The sequence below is a fragment of the Perca fluviatilis genome, chromosome 5 (genome assembly GCF_010015445.1).
Source record: "Perca fluviatilis chromosome 5, GENO_Pfluv_1.0, whole genome shotgun sequence".
NCBI classification, from domain to species: Eukaryota; Metazoa; Chordata; class Actinopteri; order Perciformes; family Percidae; genus Perca; species Perca fluviatilis.
The window spans coordinates 38,487,159-38,499,713 of NC_053116.1; the positions used below are offsets into that span (position 1 = coordinate 38,487,159).

Consider the following 12,555-nt stretch of genomic DNA (forward strand, 5'->3'; position numbering starts at 1 on the left):
GAGTAGGGGCAGTGCAACACTAAATAACATTTCCTTCAGTTTCTCAGCAACCGTTTGTATTAGAAAGACAAAAGAATTATATATTAAACCCATATATGTCACCTACTTGCCCATACTGCTGCAACATGTGTACATATGATAATATGAAAGTAATTTGTACTTAAATGGACCCTGAAAATGTTGTAAGTTGCAACAGTACCGAGGGGCAGTTGCAACAGTCATTTAGATTTAATAAAACTCATACTTCGGCATAATTATTCAAATATTTTTTTTAGTTTATTTGAGACTAGAGTTATCAAACCACTGAATTGCCTTTTATATCAATTTTATCTAATTGTCATGAGGGACGGTTGCAACACCATGTGTGGACAGTTGCACCCCCTGGCAGCCATCTTAAAACTAGCGATGCTAGCCTAACACATTAGCTTTAACACATGGTACCTAAGTCTGTTAAGAGCTAAGAAACTGCACATTCAAACTATATAACGATAAAGATCAATACTTACACAGTTTAGACAGTATGACAAAAAATCTGGTCTTAAAAAAAGTTACTTTTTCACCTTGAATTGTGTGAAATGTGACTGTTAACTTCCAGAAAGATGGAGGGGGCCTACTGAGCATGCGCATTAGGAGTTTCATCACTCTAGCTCATTCCTGATTGGAGAAATCAGCAACGTTGCAACTGTCCCCACTCTCCCCTACTTTAGGCTACTTATTGCTGTATTGTGAAGCTGAAGTGCAACATGGAGCTTGAGGATGTAAAGAAAAAAAAAGAAAAACAGGAGAATTACCTTTGAGCAAGTCTGGAGGAAAGTCGGAGGTCTGGAGCCATTTTAAACAAGTCGAGGCCAGTGACGACATAACGTGTCGGCTTTGTCGAGTCCGTTAGTGCGGCACGCTGCTCGCCTACCGCAGCTGATAAAACGGAGACGATGGACAGACACGTGAAGCAGAAAAGATGACAGTCAGCCTTCAACGTCCTCTTTTGTTACTTCTCCAAACTTCTCCTTTTTTATTTATTTATTTTTTTGTTTACGTTTCTTCATTCAGATCCATTTGCGATCCGTTCCAGTCTGAATAAACTAAACAGCAGTTTACATGCTTCGCTCTTGTTGCATTATTCATTAAGATCATTTTAAACATAATTTCTGTAGTTCTAACAGCTCTGAATTGTAGTTGGGAACGTCAAGTTATAACGGCCCACGTAGCCTATTAAAAAAGTGTCGGGTTGAAATCGGGCTCATAATTCCAGTTAATGTGCCGGGCCGGGCCGGCGGGCCGGGCTCGGACACAACGTGCACGGGCTCGGGTAGGGTCGGGCTTGATTTTTTGGGCCCGATCTAAGCTCTAATGTAGGCTATAGGCTATATGGGCGGTGTGGTTTCTAGATGCGGACTGTGCATGCAGGTATAGTGACCGACGGGCAGTTCCTGAGGCAGCCTGCAGGCGGCGCTGAGTGATGACAGCGGCTCTCTGGGTGAATAGAACCGCTTTTAACATTTTAACATTATTGTTGGTGGAGGAAGCTTAGCTCCACATCCGGGGATGCGGAGCTGTAGGCTATCCTCCTCTCTCTCTCTCTCAAGGTCTCTCTGTCTCTCTCTCTCTCTGTCTCCATCATCCTCTCCTCCGCCTGCATCCTCCCATCCTGCAGATAAACAGACAGACAGGCAGACAGACAGGTGGATCTCCTCCGGCTGCAGGTTTGTTTTCCGGTTTACTTCTTTTATCTGGTGGCGTTGAAGGGTTACATTTCAGATCGTTTCTTTTCAAATCACGACACACACACACACACACACACACACACACAGAGACACACACACAGAGACACACACACACACCGAACACACACACACACAGAAACACACACACACACACACACACTGACAATCACCGAACACGCAGAGACACACACACAGACACCGTTTTAATGCATATGTGTGTGTGTGTGTCTGTGTGTGTGTGTGTGTGTGTGTCGGTAGATAACGCGAAGATGGTGACGTAACCGCCGTTGTGTGCGGACTGGGTTTATGTTTATCTCGATGCTGATTGGCTGTTGTTGATAAACACTGAACATTAACAGGCTACACGTCAGTACGTCCTGATAGCCTACCTGCGCACAGCGACATACCAGTGTGTTAATAACCATTTCCGGTTCCATCTGAGGGATGTTCCGGTGTTCTCCCTCAGGGCTCTGATTGGTTTGAAGGTGGAGCTGACTGATGGAGAGGAGACTAGAGCAGTCTTTTCTTAGTGGTGCTATGGGGGTGTGTGTGTGTGTGTGTGTGTGTGTGTGTGTGTGTGTGTGTGTTACATTTACACATGTAGGAAAAGTGCTATATAAATTGATTGATTGATTGATTGATAGATAGTCTATAGCGATTAGAGATATTTTAGTTGAAATGTAAATGATGATTTTTCCTGCTTTGTTATTAAAAGTAAAACTTTCTCTCTCTGTTTTTCTCTCTGTCTCTCTCTCTCTCTCTCCCTCTATCTGTCTCTCTCTCTGTCTGTCTGTCTCTCTCTCCCTCTATCTGTCTCTCCCTCTCGGTCTGTCTGTCTCCCTCTCTGTCTCCCTCTCTCTGTCTCTCTCTCTGTCTGTCTGTCTCTCTCTATCTCTCTGTCTCTCTCTCTATCTCCCTCTCTCTCTCTCTTCCTCTCTCTCTGTCTCTCTCTCTCCCTCTCTCTGTCTCTCCCTCTCGGTCTGTCTGTCTCCCTCTCTCTGTCTCTCTCTCTGTCTGTCTGTCTCTCTCTCTCTCTCCCTCTCTCTCTCTCTTCCTCTGTCTCTCTCTCCTCCCCTTTCTCTGTCTCTCTCTCTGTCTGTCTCTCTCTCTCTCCCTCTATCTGTCTCTCCCTCTCGGTCTGTCTGTCTCCCTCTCTCTGTCTCTCTCTCTGTCTGTCTGTCTCTCTCTCTCTCTCTTCTCTCTCTTCTGTCTCTCTCTCTCCTCCTCTCTGTCTCTCTCTCTCCCTCCCTCTATCTGTCTTCTCTCTCTCCTATCTCTCTCTCTGTCTGTCTGTCTCTCTCTCTGTCTGTCTCTCTGTCTCCCTCTGTCTCTCTCCCTCCCTCTCCTCTCCTCTGTCTCTCTCTCTGTCTCTCTCTCTCTCTCTCTCTCTCCCCCTCTATCTCTCTCTCTCTGTCTGTCTGTTCCTCTCTCTCTCTCGTCTCTCTCTCTCTCTCTCTGTCTCTCCTCTCTCTCTCTCTCTCTCTCTCCCTCTCTCTCTCTCTCTCTCTCTCCCTCTCTCTCTCTCTCTCTCTCCCTCTATCTCTCTCTCTCTCCCTGTCTCTCTCTCTCAGTGATGTCGTCCCCCTCCCCCCCCCTCTCTGACCTGTCCCGTCTCTACCAGACTGAGTTTGTGCGTAGCGCCCGTGCCGTCGGCGTCCTCTGGGCCGTGTGTACGCTCTGCTTCGCCATCATCCAGGTGGTCGTCCTGGTGCAGCCGTCCTGGATCGGCACCGGCGCCACCCGCCACACAGGGCTGGGCCCGGTCCCGCCCAGCGGCACCCTGGGACTGTTTGAGGTCAGTAGGCTGCACCAACGACCGCTCATATCTAGGGTCAGGGTATCGTTTGGATTTTTACGATTCCGATGCCCAACCGGTACTTTTAAAGGAACACGCCGACTTATCGGGACTTTATCTTATTCACCGTAACCCCCAGAGTTAGACAAGTCCATACAGACCCTTCTCATCTCAGTGCGTGCTGTAACGCTGTCTGACGGCTCCAGCATTAGCTTAGCCTAGCACAGATCCTGCAGGTAACTGGTTCCAACTAGCCTACTGCTCCCAATTGTGACAAAATTCGGCAAAAACGCACAAATCCTTTATTCATACAACTAAAAACACTGAAATTTAATGAATTAGTAGAATATAACCTTCTAAAAACCATGTATAAAGCCCATCTGGAAAGTTTACCAAATAATTAGCAAAATAGATTCTCCAAGAGGAAAAGTAGATATGAACTAAAAGGTACTGAGGTTTTTACAAAACCCAGGTTCCTATCGGCTGTAAAGGAAAAATGTGTCACAATCAAAGGAGTCAGTTTGTGGAACGGTCTTGATTGTAGAATTAAAACTTCAAAGTCCATCTATGTGTTTAAGAAGTGTGTTAAATTATCAATGTTGCAGAAATATAATACTGCGGAGTAGCAGATCAAATGTATTGATGTATTTTGTGTTGATGTCTTAGAAAACGAGACGGCTGCATGAGACAGATCAAATGACCTGGAACTGTAAATGATTTTGTGTTGATAAGGGGCAGACATTATGAGTTTTACTTCTTTCTGCTCTTTTTCATTCATGTTAAATGCTGTTGTTGCATTTGTTTTTAAATGAATGATATAAATGATTAGAAATAAATAAATAAATAACTCCAACATGTTCCTATTCACATGTTGTGATTTGTAGAGCCACAGCGTGTACAAAAAACAACGTAACATGAGACACAGCCATCTTCTAACAGTAAACAAACTGGGAACTATATTCTCAGGCGGAAGAATATAGTACTTGGGCGGAGTGATATGCTCGCAGCAAGCCTGTCTGAGAATATAGTTCCCGGTTTGTTTACAGATAGAAGATGGCTGTGTCGTTGTTATTTGTACACGCTGTGACTCTACAAATCACAACATGTAAACAGGAACATGTTGGAGTTATTTTGTCCCAATTGGGAGCAGTAGGCTAGTTGGAACCATTCACCTGCAGGATCTGTGCTAGGCTAAGCTAATGCTGGAGCCGTCAGACAGCGTTACAGCACGCACTGAGATGAGAAGGGTCTGTATGGACTTGTCTAACTCTGGGGGTTACGGTGAATAAGATAAACTCCCAATAAGTCGTCGTGTTCCTTTAAAACAATCCGATTCCTGAACCGATTCTTGAAAAACTGAAAAATGACATCAAAGAAAGACTCTTTTATAGAGTTTTTTTAAAATGGAATTTTTTTTTTTTAAATTTAACAATAAATTAATGTTTTAAAGTACTTAAATATATAATAAGTATAGTATTTTACATCCGTTTTGGTGAGCCCAGAGGGGGAAAATACTGCATTTTAAAAGTAGCTCTACATTCACGGTATAGCTAGCTAACGGTAGACTACAGAGAGAGGGGGATATTTCTCACGCCTGTTTCGGAGCGACAGAGGGAAAATATTTCAGTCGACACATTAAGTGGGACCGAAATGAGGAACCGAAATAAATTTGCCTTCTAATCCGGTCCGATTCCTACCGGTTGCGTAGGAACCAGGTTTTCGGTACCCAACCCTAGTCGTATCGCCGTCGGATGTGTTGCCGTTCTCAAACTTGTAGCTAGCGAGCTACACGCTAAAAATGTCAAGTTTTTAAGAAGATTTGGACGGTGCAACAAGACCGGTCTGCTCGGTTCTTTCGGGGAATGATTGTAAAGATTTAATAAGAATATGTTTAGGGCGTTTCCTCTCTAACTGGGAGGATTTTAACCTGACTCCACCAGATGGATCGCTTCACATTAGCTCGGCATATCCATCTGGGAACTTTCCGTTGGAGAACTTTTGGGAAGGGGGCGAAAATCCTGGTTATCTGATTGGATAAACCATCTGTCTATCACCACCTATAGTTTGTGATAGACAGGCCAAATCAACCAATCAGATCAAACCTCTTGCCGAAACCAGTCGGGAGAAGAGCTGAAACATCTTTTCCTCCGAGAAAAGCCTCCAGTGCTGTTTTTTTTTTAGCTCTTCTTCCAATGAAGGAATACTTTCTAATTCGGATAAAACTCGCTGCGATAGCTACGCTCATCTCCTCCGTGGAAGCCGCCACGTTGTTCAGACCGAACAGTCGCTTCTCGTTGGCGTCACGCCTAAACTCAACGCTGATTGGTCGGTCGTTTGGCGAACGGCTCCAAATTTTCTCTCATCTCAAGATGCCAGACTGATCTGGGAGTGGAAGACTGGAGCTCAGCCAGATCAGGACGGTCCCACGAGGCTAGGAGGTTTTGGGACTGATTGGTGGGATAGCTGTGGAGGAAGTCCACACGGAGATACTCTGGTAAGAGCCAATGAGGTTTAACCATGAATCAGCTGATTTAAATAGCTCACCGTATCGTGTCAACAGTTAACTTCATCTAGTATTGTATTTGGAGTTTACTTTTGTTGGTGCAAATGTTCCACCAGAACCAGTTCCTTCCTGAGACTATTTAGCAGAGCCACCGTGGCTGTGTCCGGTTCTGATTGGTTTAAAGAAATGCCAACTATTCAGAGCTTTTTTTTCTTCTCCTATCCCATAATGCATCTGTGGTGAAGCCAGACCTTCCTCCACAGCGCTGTGGATCAAGTTCAACTGAAACCACATTTAGTTCATGTCAACATGATTTTCAAATGTGTTGATAATAGTTTTGTATCCCTGTGTGTGTGTGTGTGTGTGTGTGTGTGTGTGTGTGTGTGTGTGTGTGTGTGTGTGTGTGTGTTGTGTGTGTGTTGTGTGTTGTGTGTGTGTGTGTGTGGTGTGTGTGGTGTTGTGTGTGTGTGTGTTTTGGGGTGTGGTTGGTGTGTGTTGTTTTGTGGTTTGTGTTTGTGTGTGTGTGTGTGTGTGTGTTTGTTGTGTGTGTGTGTGTGTTGTGTGTTTGTTGTGTCTGTATGTGTCCCTGTGTGTGTGTGTGTGTGTGTGTGTGTGTGTGTGTATGTGTGTGTGTCTGTATGTGTCTGTGTGTGTGTGTCTGTATGTGTGTGTTTGTGTGTGTGTGTGTGTGTCTGTATGTGTCTCTGTGTGTGTGTGTGTGTGTGTGTGTGTGTGTGTGTGTGTGTGTGTGTGTGTGTGTGTGTGTGTGTATGTATGTGTCCCTGTGTGTGTGTGTGTGTGTGTGTGTGTGTGTGTCCCTGTCTGTGTGTGTGTGTGTCTGTATGTGTCCCTGTGTGTGTGTGTGTGTGTCCCTGTGTGTGTGTGTGTGTGTGTCTGTATGTGTCCCTGTGTGTGTGTGTGTGTGTGTGTGTGTGTGTGTGTGTGTGTGTGTGTGTGTGTGTGTGTGTGTGTGTGTGTGTGTGTGTCCCTGTGTGTCCTCAGGTGTGTGTGGAGTCTGACTGGCCGGTCCCGGACTGTCGTGGCGGTCTGTCCAGTCTGTCCCCTCTGCCGTCCTTCCAGTCGGTGGCGGTGCTGGTGGGGGTGTCTCTGTGGGCCGTGTGGACCAGCGTCCTCTGTCTCTGTCTCTTCAGGTTCTGCAGCGCCGCCACCGTCTACAAGATCTGCGCCTGGCTGCAGCTCACTGCAGGTCAGTCCCTGGTTCCACTGGTTCCACTGGTTCTACTGGTTCCACTGGTTTTACTGGTTCTACTGGTTCCACTAGTTCTACTGGTTCTACCGGTTATACTAGTTCTACTGGTTCTACTGGTTCCACTAGTTCTACTGGTTCCACTGGTTATACCGGTTCTACTAGTTCTACTGGTTCCACTGGTTCTACTGGTTCTACTGGTTCCACTGGTTCTACTGGTTCTACTGGTTCCACTAGTTCTACTGGTTCTACCGGTTATACTAGTTCTACTGGTTCTACTGGTTCCACTAGTTCTACTGGTTCCACTGGTTCTACTGGTTCTACTAGTTCTACTGGTTCTACCGGTTCTACTGGTTCTACTAGTTCCACTGGTTCCATTGGTTATACTGGTTATACTAGTTCTGTCTGTACTGGTTCCACTGGTTCTACTGGTTCTTCTAGTTCCACTGGTTCTACTGGTTCTACTGGTTCCACTGGTTCTACCGGTTCCACTGGTTCTACTAGTTCTACTAGTTCTACTGGTTCTACTAGTTCCACTGGTTCTACCGGTTCTACTGGTTATACTAGTTCTACTGGTTCCACTGGTTCTACTAGTTCTACTGGTTCCACTGGTTCTACTGGTTCTACTGGTTCCACTGGTTCTACTGGTTCTACTGGTTCTACCGGTCTCTGTGGTAAAGGGACAAAGTCAATTGGCACAAATTCTTCATGTAGACGTTTATGAACTTTGACATGTTGATTTTGTCTTTCTTTCTGTCTGTCTCTCTGTCTGTCTCTTTGTCTGTCTGTCTGTCTCTCTCTCTCTTTCTGTTTGTCTTTCTATCTGTCTGTCTGTCTGTCTCTCTTTCTGTCTGTCTGTCTCTCTCTCTCTCTTTCTGTCTGTCTGTCTGTCTGTCTGTCTGTCTGTCTCTTTGTCTGTCTGTCTCTCTCTTTGTCTGTCTGTCTCTTTGTCTCTCTTTCTGTCTCTTTGTCTGTCTGTCTCTTTGTCTGTCTGTCTGTCTGTCTCTCTCTTTCTGTCTGTCTGTCTGTCTCTGTCTGTCTCTATCTTTGTCTGTCTGTCTCTATCTTTGTCTATCTTTGTCTGTCTCTCTCTTTGTCTGTCTCTCTCTTTGTCTGTCTGTCTCTATCTTTGTCTATCTTTGTCTGTCTCTCTCTTTGTCTGTCTCTCTCTTTGTCTGTCTGTCTCTTTGTCTGTCTTTCTCTCTGTCTGTCTCTCTCTCTCTTTCTGTCTGTCTGTCTGTCTATCTGTCTGTCTCTCTTTCTGTCTGTCTATCTGTCTGTCTCTCTCTCTGTCTGTCTGTCTGTCTGTCTGTCTGTCTCTCTCTCTCTCTCTCTCTCTCTTTCTGTCTGTCTGTCTGTCTGTCTGTCTGTCTGTCTGTCTGTCTCTCAGGTTTCTGTCTGGCGTTGGCTTGTCTTCTGTTTCCAGACTCGTGGGAGAGTCCAGAGATGAGAGCTCTGTGTGGAAACTCTGTGAGTTTTATAAATTATTTATAAATACAAAAATCTAAAATAACTCTAAAAGTTGAAAACATTAAAATATGAACTAAAATAAAAGTTGCAAACAATATTTATAAATAGCCTATAAACTAAAAATAAGTAAATATTAATATATCCCGTAAGCTTAATCACCCTGTTGGTAGGACTGTGCTCGACTGAAGAACTTCTCAGTCGACTAACACTCATTCAGCTGTACCGACTAATCCATTAGTTGATTTAATCGACAGATCTGTAAATCTGAGTTTCTCCACTAAGAGTCCTGCTAAAAGCACCACTTTAATTCTTGTGTTTACCAGAGATGAGCTCGTACGTTTCTTGGAAATAAATCATTCAGCATGAAAACAGCATCAGACATGACTAATGGAGTACAGAGATCTAAGTTGGTTCTCGTGTGTGTGTCTTGTCTGTATCTGCTATTTGGGTTACTTACCTTTACACAACTATTAACTAAAACAACAAGTATGTATGTATTGAGTTGATGTAAATTAATGTTTTTTTTTTTTATCCGATTAATCGGAAAAATAATCGACAGATTAATCGATTATTAAAATAATCGTTAGTTGCAGCCCTAGTAATTATGTTACCTGTTGAGAGGAAATGTGGCTACATCTGCATCGTTCTTCACATCTTTAAAATCCTGCAGCTCTGAAAAGCCTCTCCAATATTCACCCAAGTTTTGGGAATCCTTTCTGCAGCTCGTGCGCGGGGAGAACGCTATATACACTACAGGCCAAAAGTTTGGACACACCTTCTCATTCAATGCGTTTCCTGTTTATTTTCATGACTATTTACATTGTAGATTCTCACTGAAGGCATCAAAACTATGAATGAACACATATGGAATTATGTACTTAACAAAAAAGTGTGAAATAACTGAAAACATGTCTTATATTTTAGATTCTTCAAAGTAGCCACCCTTTGCTTTTTTTGATAACTCTGCAAACCCTTGGTGTTCTCTCAATGAGCTTCATGAGGTAGTCACCTGAAATGGTTTTACCTTCACAGGTGTGCTTTGTCAGGGTTCATTAGTGGAAGTTTTTCCCTTATTAATAAAAAGCAAAGGGTGGCTACTTTGAAGAATCTAAAATATAAGCACATAGTTATTTTACACTTTCTTGTTTAATTACAAAAAAATATGTGTTCATTCATAGTTTTGATGCCTTCAGTGAGAATCTACAATGTAAATAGTCATGAAAATAAAAAAGGAAACACATTGAATGAGAAGGTATGTCCAAACTTTTGGCCTGTGCTGTACACTATGGCTACATTATTTTACGACAATGATTGAAAATGCACAAAGCTGCACTTGATCTGTATGGATTTCATACATTTCATACAAGTCACAAAGTCACACATTCCTTTATGTGAGATTAGGATTGCGAGATTATATAGGCGGTGTATGATCAGCTGCTCAGTGACCCCTGGTCCTGGTTTTGTCTCCAGGTGGGCAGTTTCTCTCCAGGTAACTGTTCGGTCCACTGGGCCTACATCCTGGCCATCCTGGGCATTCTGGACGCCGCCATCTTGGCCACGCTGGCCTTCGTCCTCGCCAACAGACAGGACCCCTGCCTGTAACGCGAAAAACGGTGAGGGAGGGAGGGAGGGTGGGGGCATCATGGGGGCAGGTAGCGTTGAGTTAGCTTCTGGGCCCACTTAGCTTAAGAATTAGCTTAACATCCAGGGGCCAAATGCACAAAGTGTGTGTGTGTCCCTCTGTGTCAGTGTGTATCTGTGTGTGTCTGTGTGTGTGTGTGTGTGTGTGTGTGTGTGTGTGTGTGTGTGTGTGTGTGTGTGTGTGTTGTGTGTGTCTTATGTGTCTCTGTGTGTCCCTCTGTGTCAGTGTGTATGTGTGTGTGTCTGTATGTGTCTCCTGTGTCCTTTTGTGTGTGTTTGTTGTGTGTGTGTTGTGTGTGTGTCTGTGTGTGTCTGTGTGTGTGCTTGTGTGTGTGTGTGTGTGTGTGTCTGTATGTGTCTCTGTGTGTCCCTGTGTGTGTGTGTGTGTGTGTGTGTGTGTGTGTGTGTTTGTCTGTGTGTGTCTGTATTATGTGTGTGTGTGTGTGTGTCTCTATGTGTCCTGTGTGTGTGTGTGTGTGTGTGTGTGTGTGTGTATACGTGTGTGTGTGTGTGTGTGTGTGTGTGTGTGTGTCTGTGTGTGTCTGTATGTGTGTGTGTGTGTGTGTGTGTGTGTCTGTGTGTGTGTGTGTGTGTGTGTGTGTGTGTGTGTGTGTGTGTGTGTGTCTGTATGTGTCTCTGTGTGTCCCTCTGTGTCAGTGTGTATGTGTGTGTGTCTGTGTGTGTGTGTCTGTATGTGTCTCTGTGTGTCCCTGTGTGTGTGTGTGTGTGTCTCTGTGTGTGTCTGTGTGTGTGTGTGTGTGTGTCTGTATGTGTCTCTGTGTGTCCCTGTGTGTGTGTGTGTGTGTGTGTGTGTGTGTGTGTGTGTGTGTGTGTGTGTGTGTCTGTATGTGTCCTGATTATTTACATGGAGTCTGGTGGAGTTTGGTGATGGTGATTTCATGTTAAACTAAAAGGATCTTACTCTTTAACTAAAAGGTCTATCTCTGTAGGGATCCTTTCATAATGTTGTCAGACACTTCGAATAATAATCGGAGTCTGTCAGCTAACTGCTGCTGAACATTTGTCCTGTACGGTTACATTGGAGCCCAGTGTGAGGCTGCTGGTTACAGCGTTCTCGCTCAATACTGGACCAGTTTGAAAGATCTTTGTCCCTATCATTACTTGCACACAAAAACACGGGAAAATAGGGTCCAGGTTGAAAAAACAAAGAACTTAACCTTTAAGTTTTCTCCTTAATTGTGACGCTAAAGGCTTAATTAGCTTCGGATACAGTTAGCTTTAGCGTTAGCAGTAGAGAGGAGGCCCAGGTAAATAATGAGATTTTTGTCTGTTCCTGCAGTGACCACAGGTCTGCTGATGTCGGCGTAGAGTAACCAGGTGAGTCTGTCTCTTCTTCTACTGTCTCTTATTCTGTCTCTTCTTCTGTTTCTTCTTCTGTCTCTTCTTCTTGTCTCTTTAAAACGTTTAAAACATCTTTTTCTTCCTCTTCAGGCGCGGTTGGTCGTCGCATGATGAAGAAAAGGAGCATTGAGAGAATATATTGATCCCATTCAGTATGTCCATATTAACATCAGTAAAGTATTAGAAGCAGGGGTGTCAAACATGCGGCCCATGGGCCAGAACCAGTCCGCTCAAAGGCTCCAATCAGGCCCACAGGATGACTTTGCAAAAGTGTGAAAAAGGCTGGTCGGGGTTAAAGGAGAAATCTGGCGCTAAATGAACCCAGGGGTTAATAACGTGTACCGAGAGTCGACCGTTCTCTGAAACATGTTTTCATGCTAATCGAATGTGACCAGTTTTAGCGCTAACCGCTAATTAGCTTATAACGCTAGTCGTCAGGGCAGAGGGTAAATCTCTATTTCTGTACCACTAACAAGGCTCAAAATATCACCACATACACACACAGACACACACACATACCACACACACACACACACATACACACACACACACACATACACACACACACACACACACACACACACACACACACACACACACAGAGACACACACACACTATACACACACACACACACACACACACACAATACATACATACATACACACACATACACACACACACACCACAAGACACACACACACACACAGAATACTCAGATCACACATACACACACACAAACAGACATACACACAAACACATACACAGACACAACACCGCGCCGCAATACACACTATCACACACACACACAGAGACACACACACACAGACATACGCAGTCACACATACACACACA

At 44.3% G+C, this 12,555-nt stretch overlaps 1 protein-coding gene across 1 annotated transcript; it reads left to right on the top strand.

The window, feature by feature from the left end:
- The first annotated feature begins 1,350 nt into the window (after window positions 1–1,350).
- Window positions 1,351–10,301, top strand: lhfpl4b (LHFPL tetraspan subfamily member 4b). The gene is made up of 6 exons (XM_039800483.1): window positions 1,351–1,477; window positions 1,655–1,703; window positions 3,296–3,519; window positions 7,025–7,229; window positions 8,620–8,699; window positions 10,170–10,301. Exons 1-6 carry the CDS (start codon window positions 1,460–1,462, stop codon window positions 10,299–10,301), a joined length of 708 nt encoding a protein of 235 aa, XP_039656417.1. The 5' UTR covers window positions 1,351–1,459.
- The last annotated feature ends 2,254 nt before the right edge of the window (window positions 10,302–12,555 follow it).

Excerpts from the sequence above, each read along its gene's own strand:
- lhfpl4b (XM_039800483.1), top strand. Across the intron at positions 7,230-8,619 it reads CTGGCTGCAGCTCACTGCAG|GTTTCTGTCTGGCGTTGGCT; the intron begins GTCAGTCCCTGG and ends TCTGTCTCTCAG. Across the intron at positions 8,700-10,169 it reads GAGCTCTGTGTGGAAACTCT|GTGGGCAGTTTCTCTCCAGG; the intron begins GTGAGTTTTATA and ends TTTTGTCTCCAG.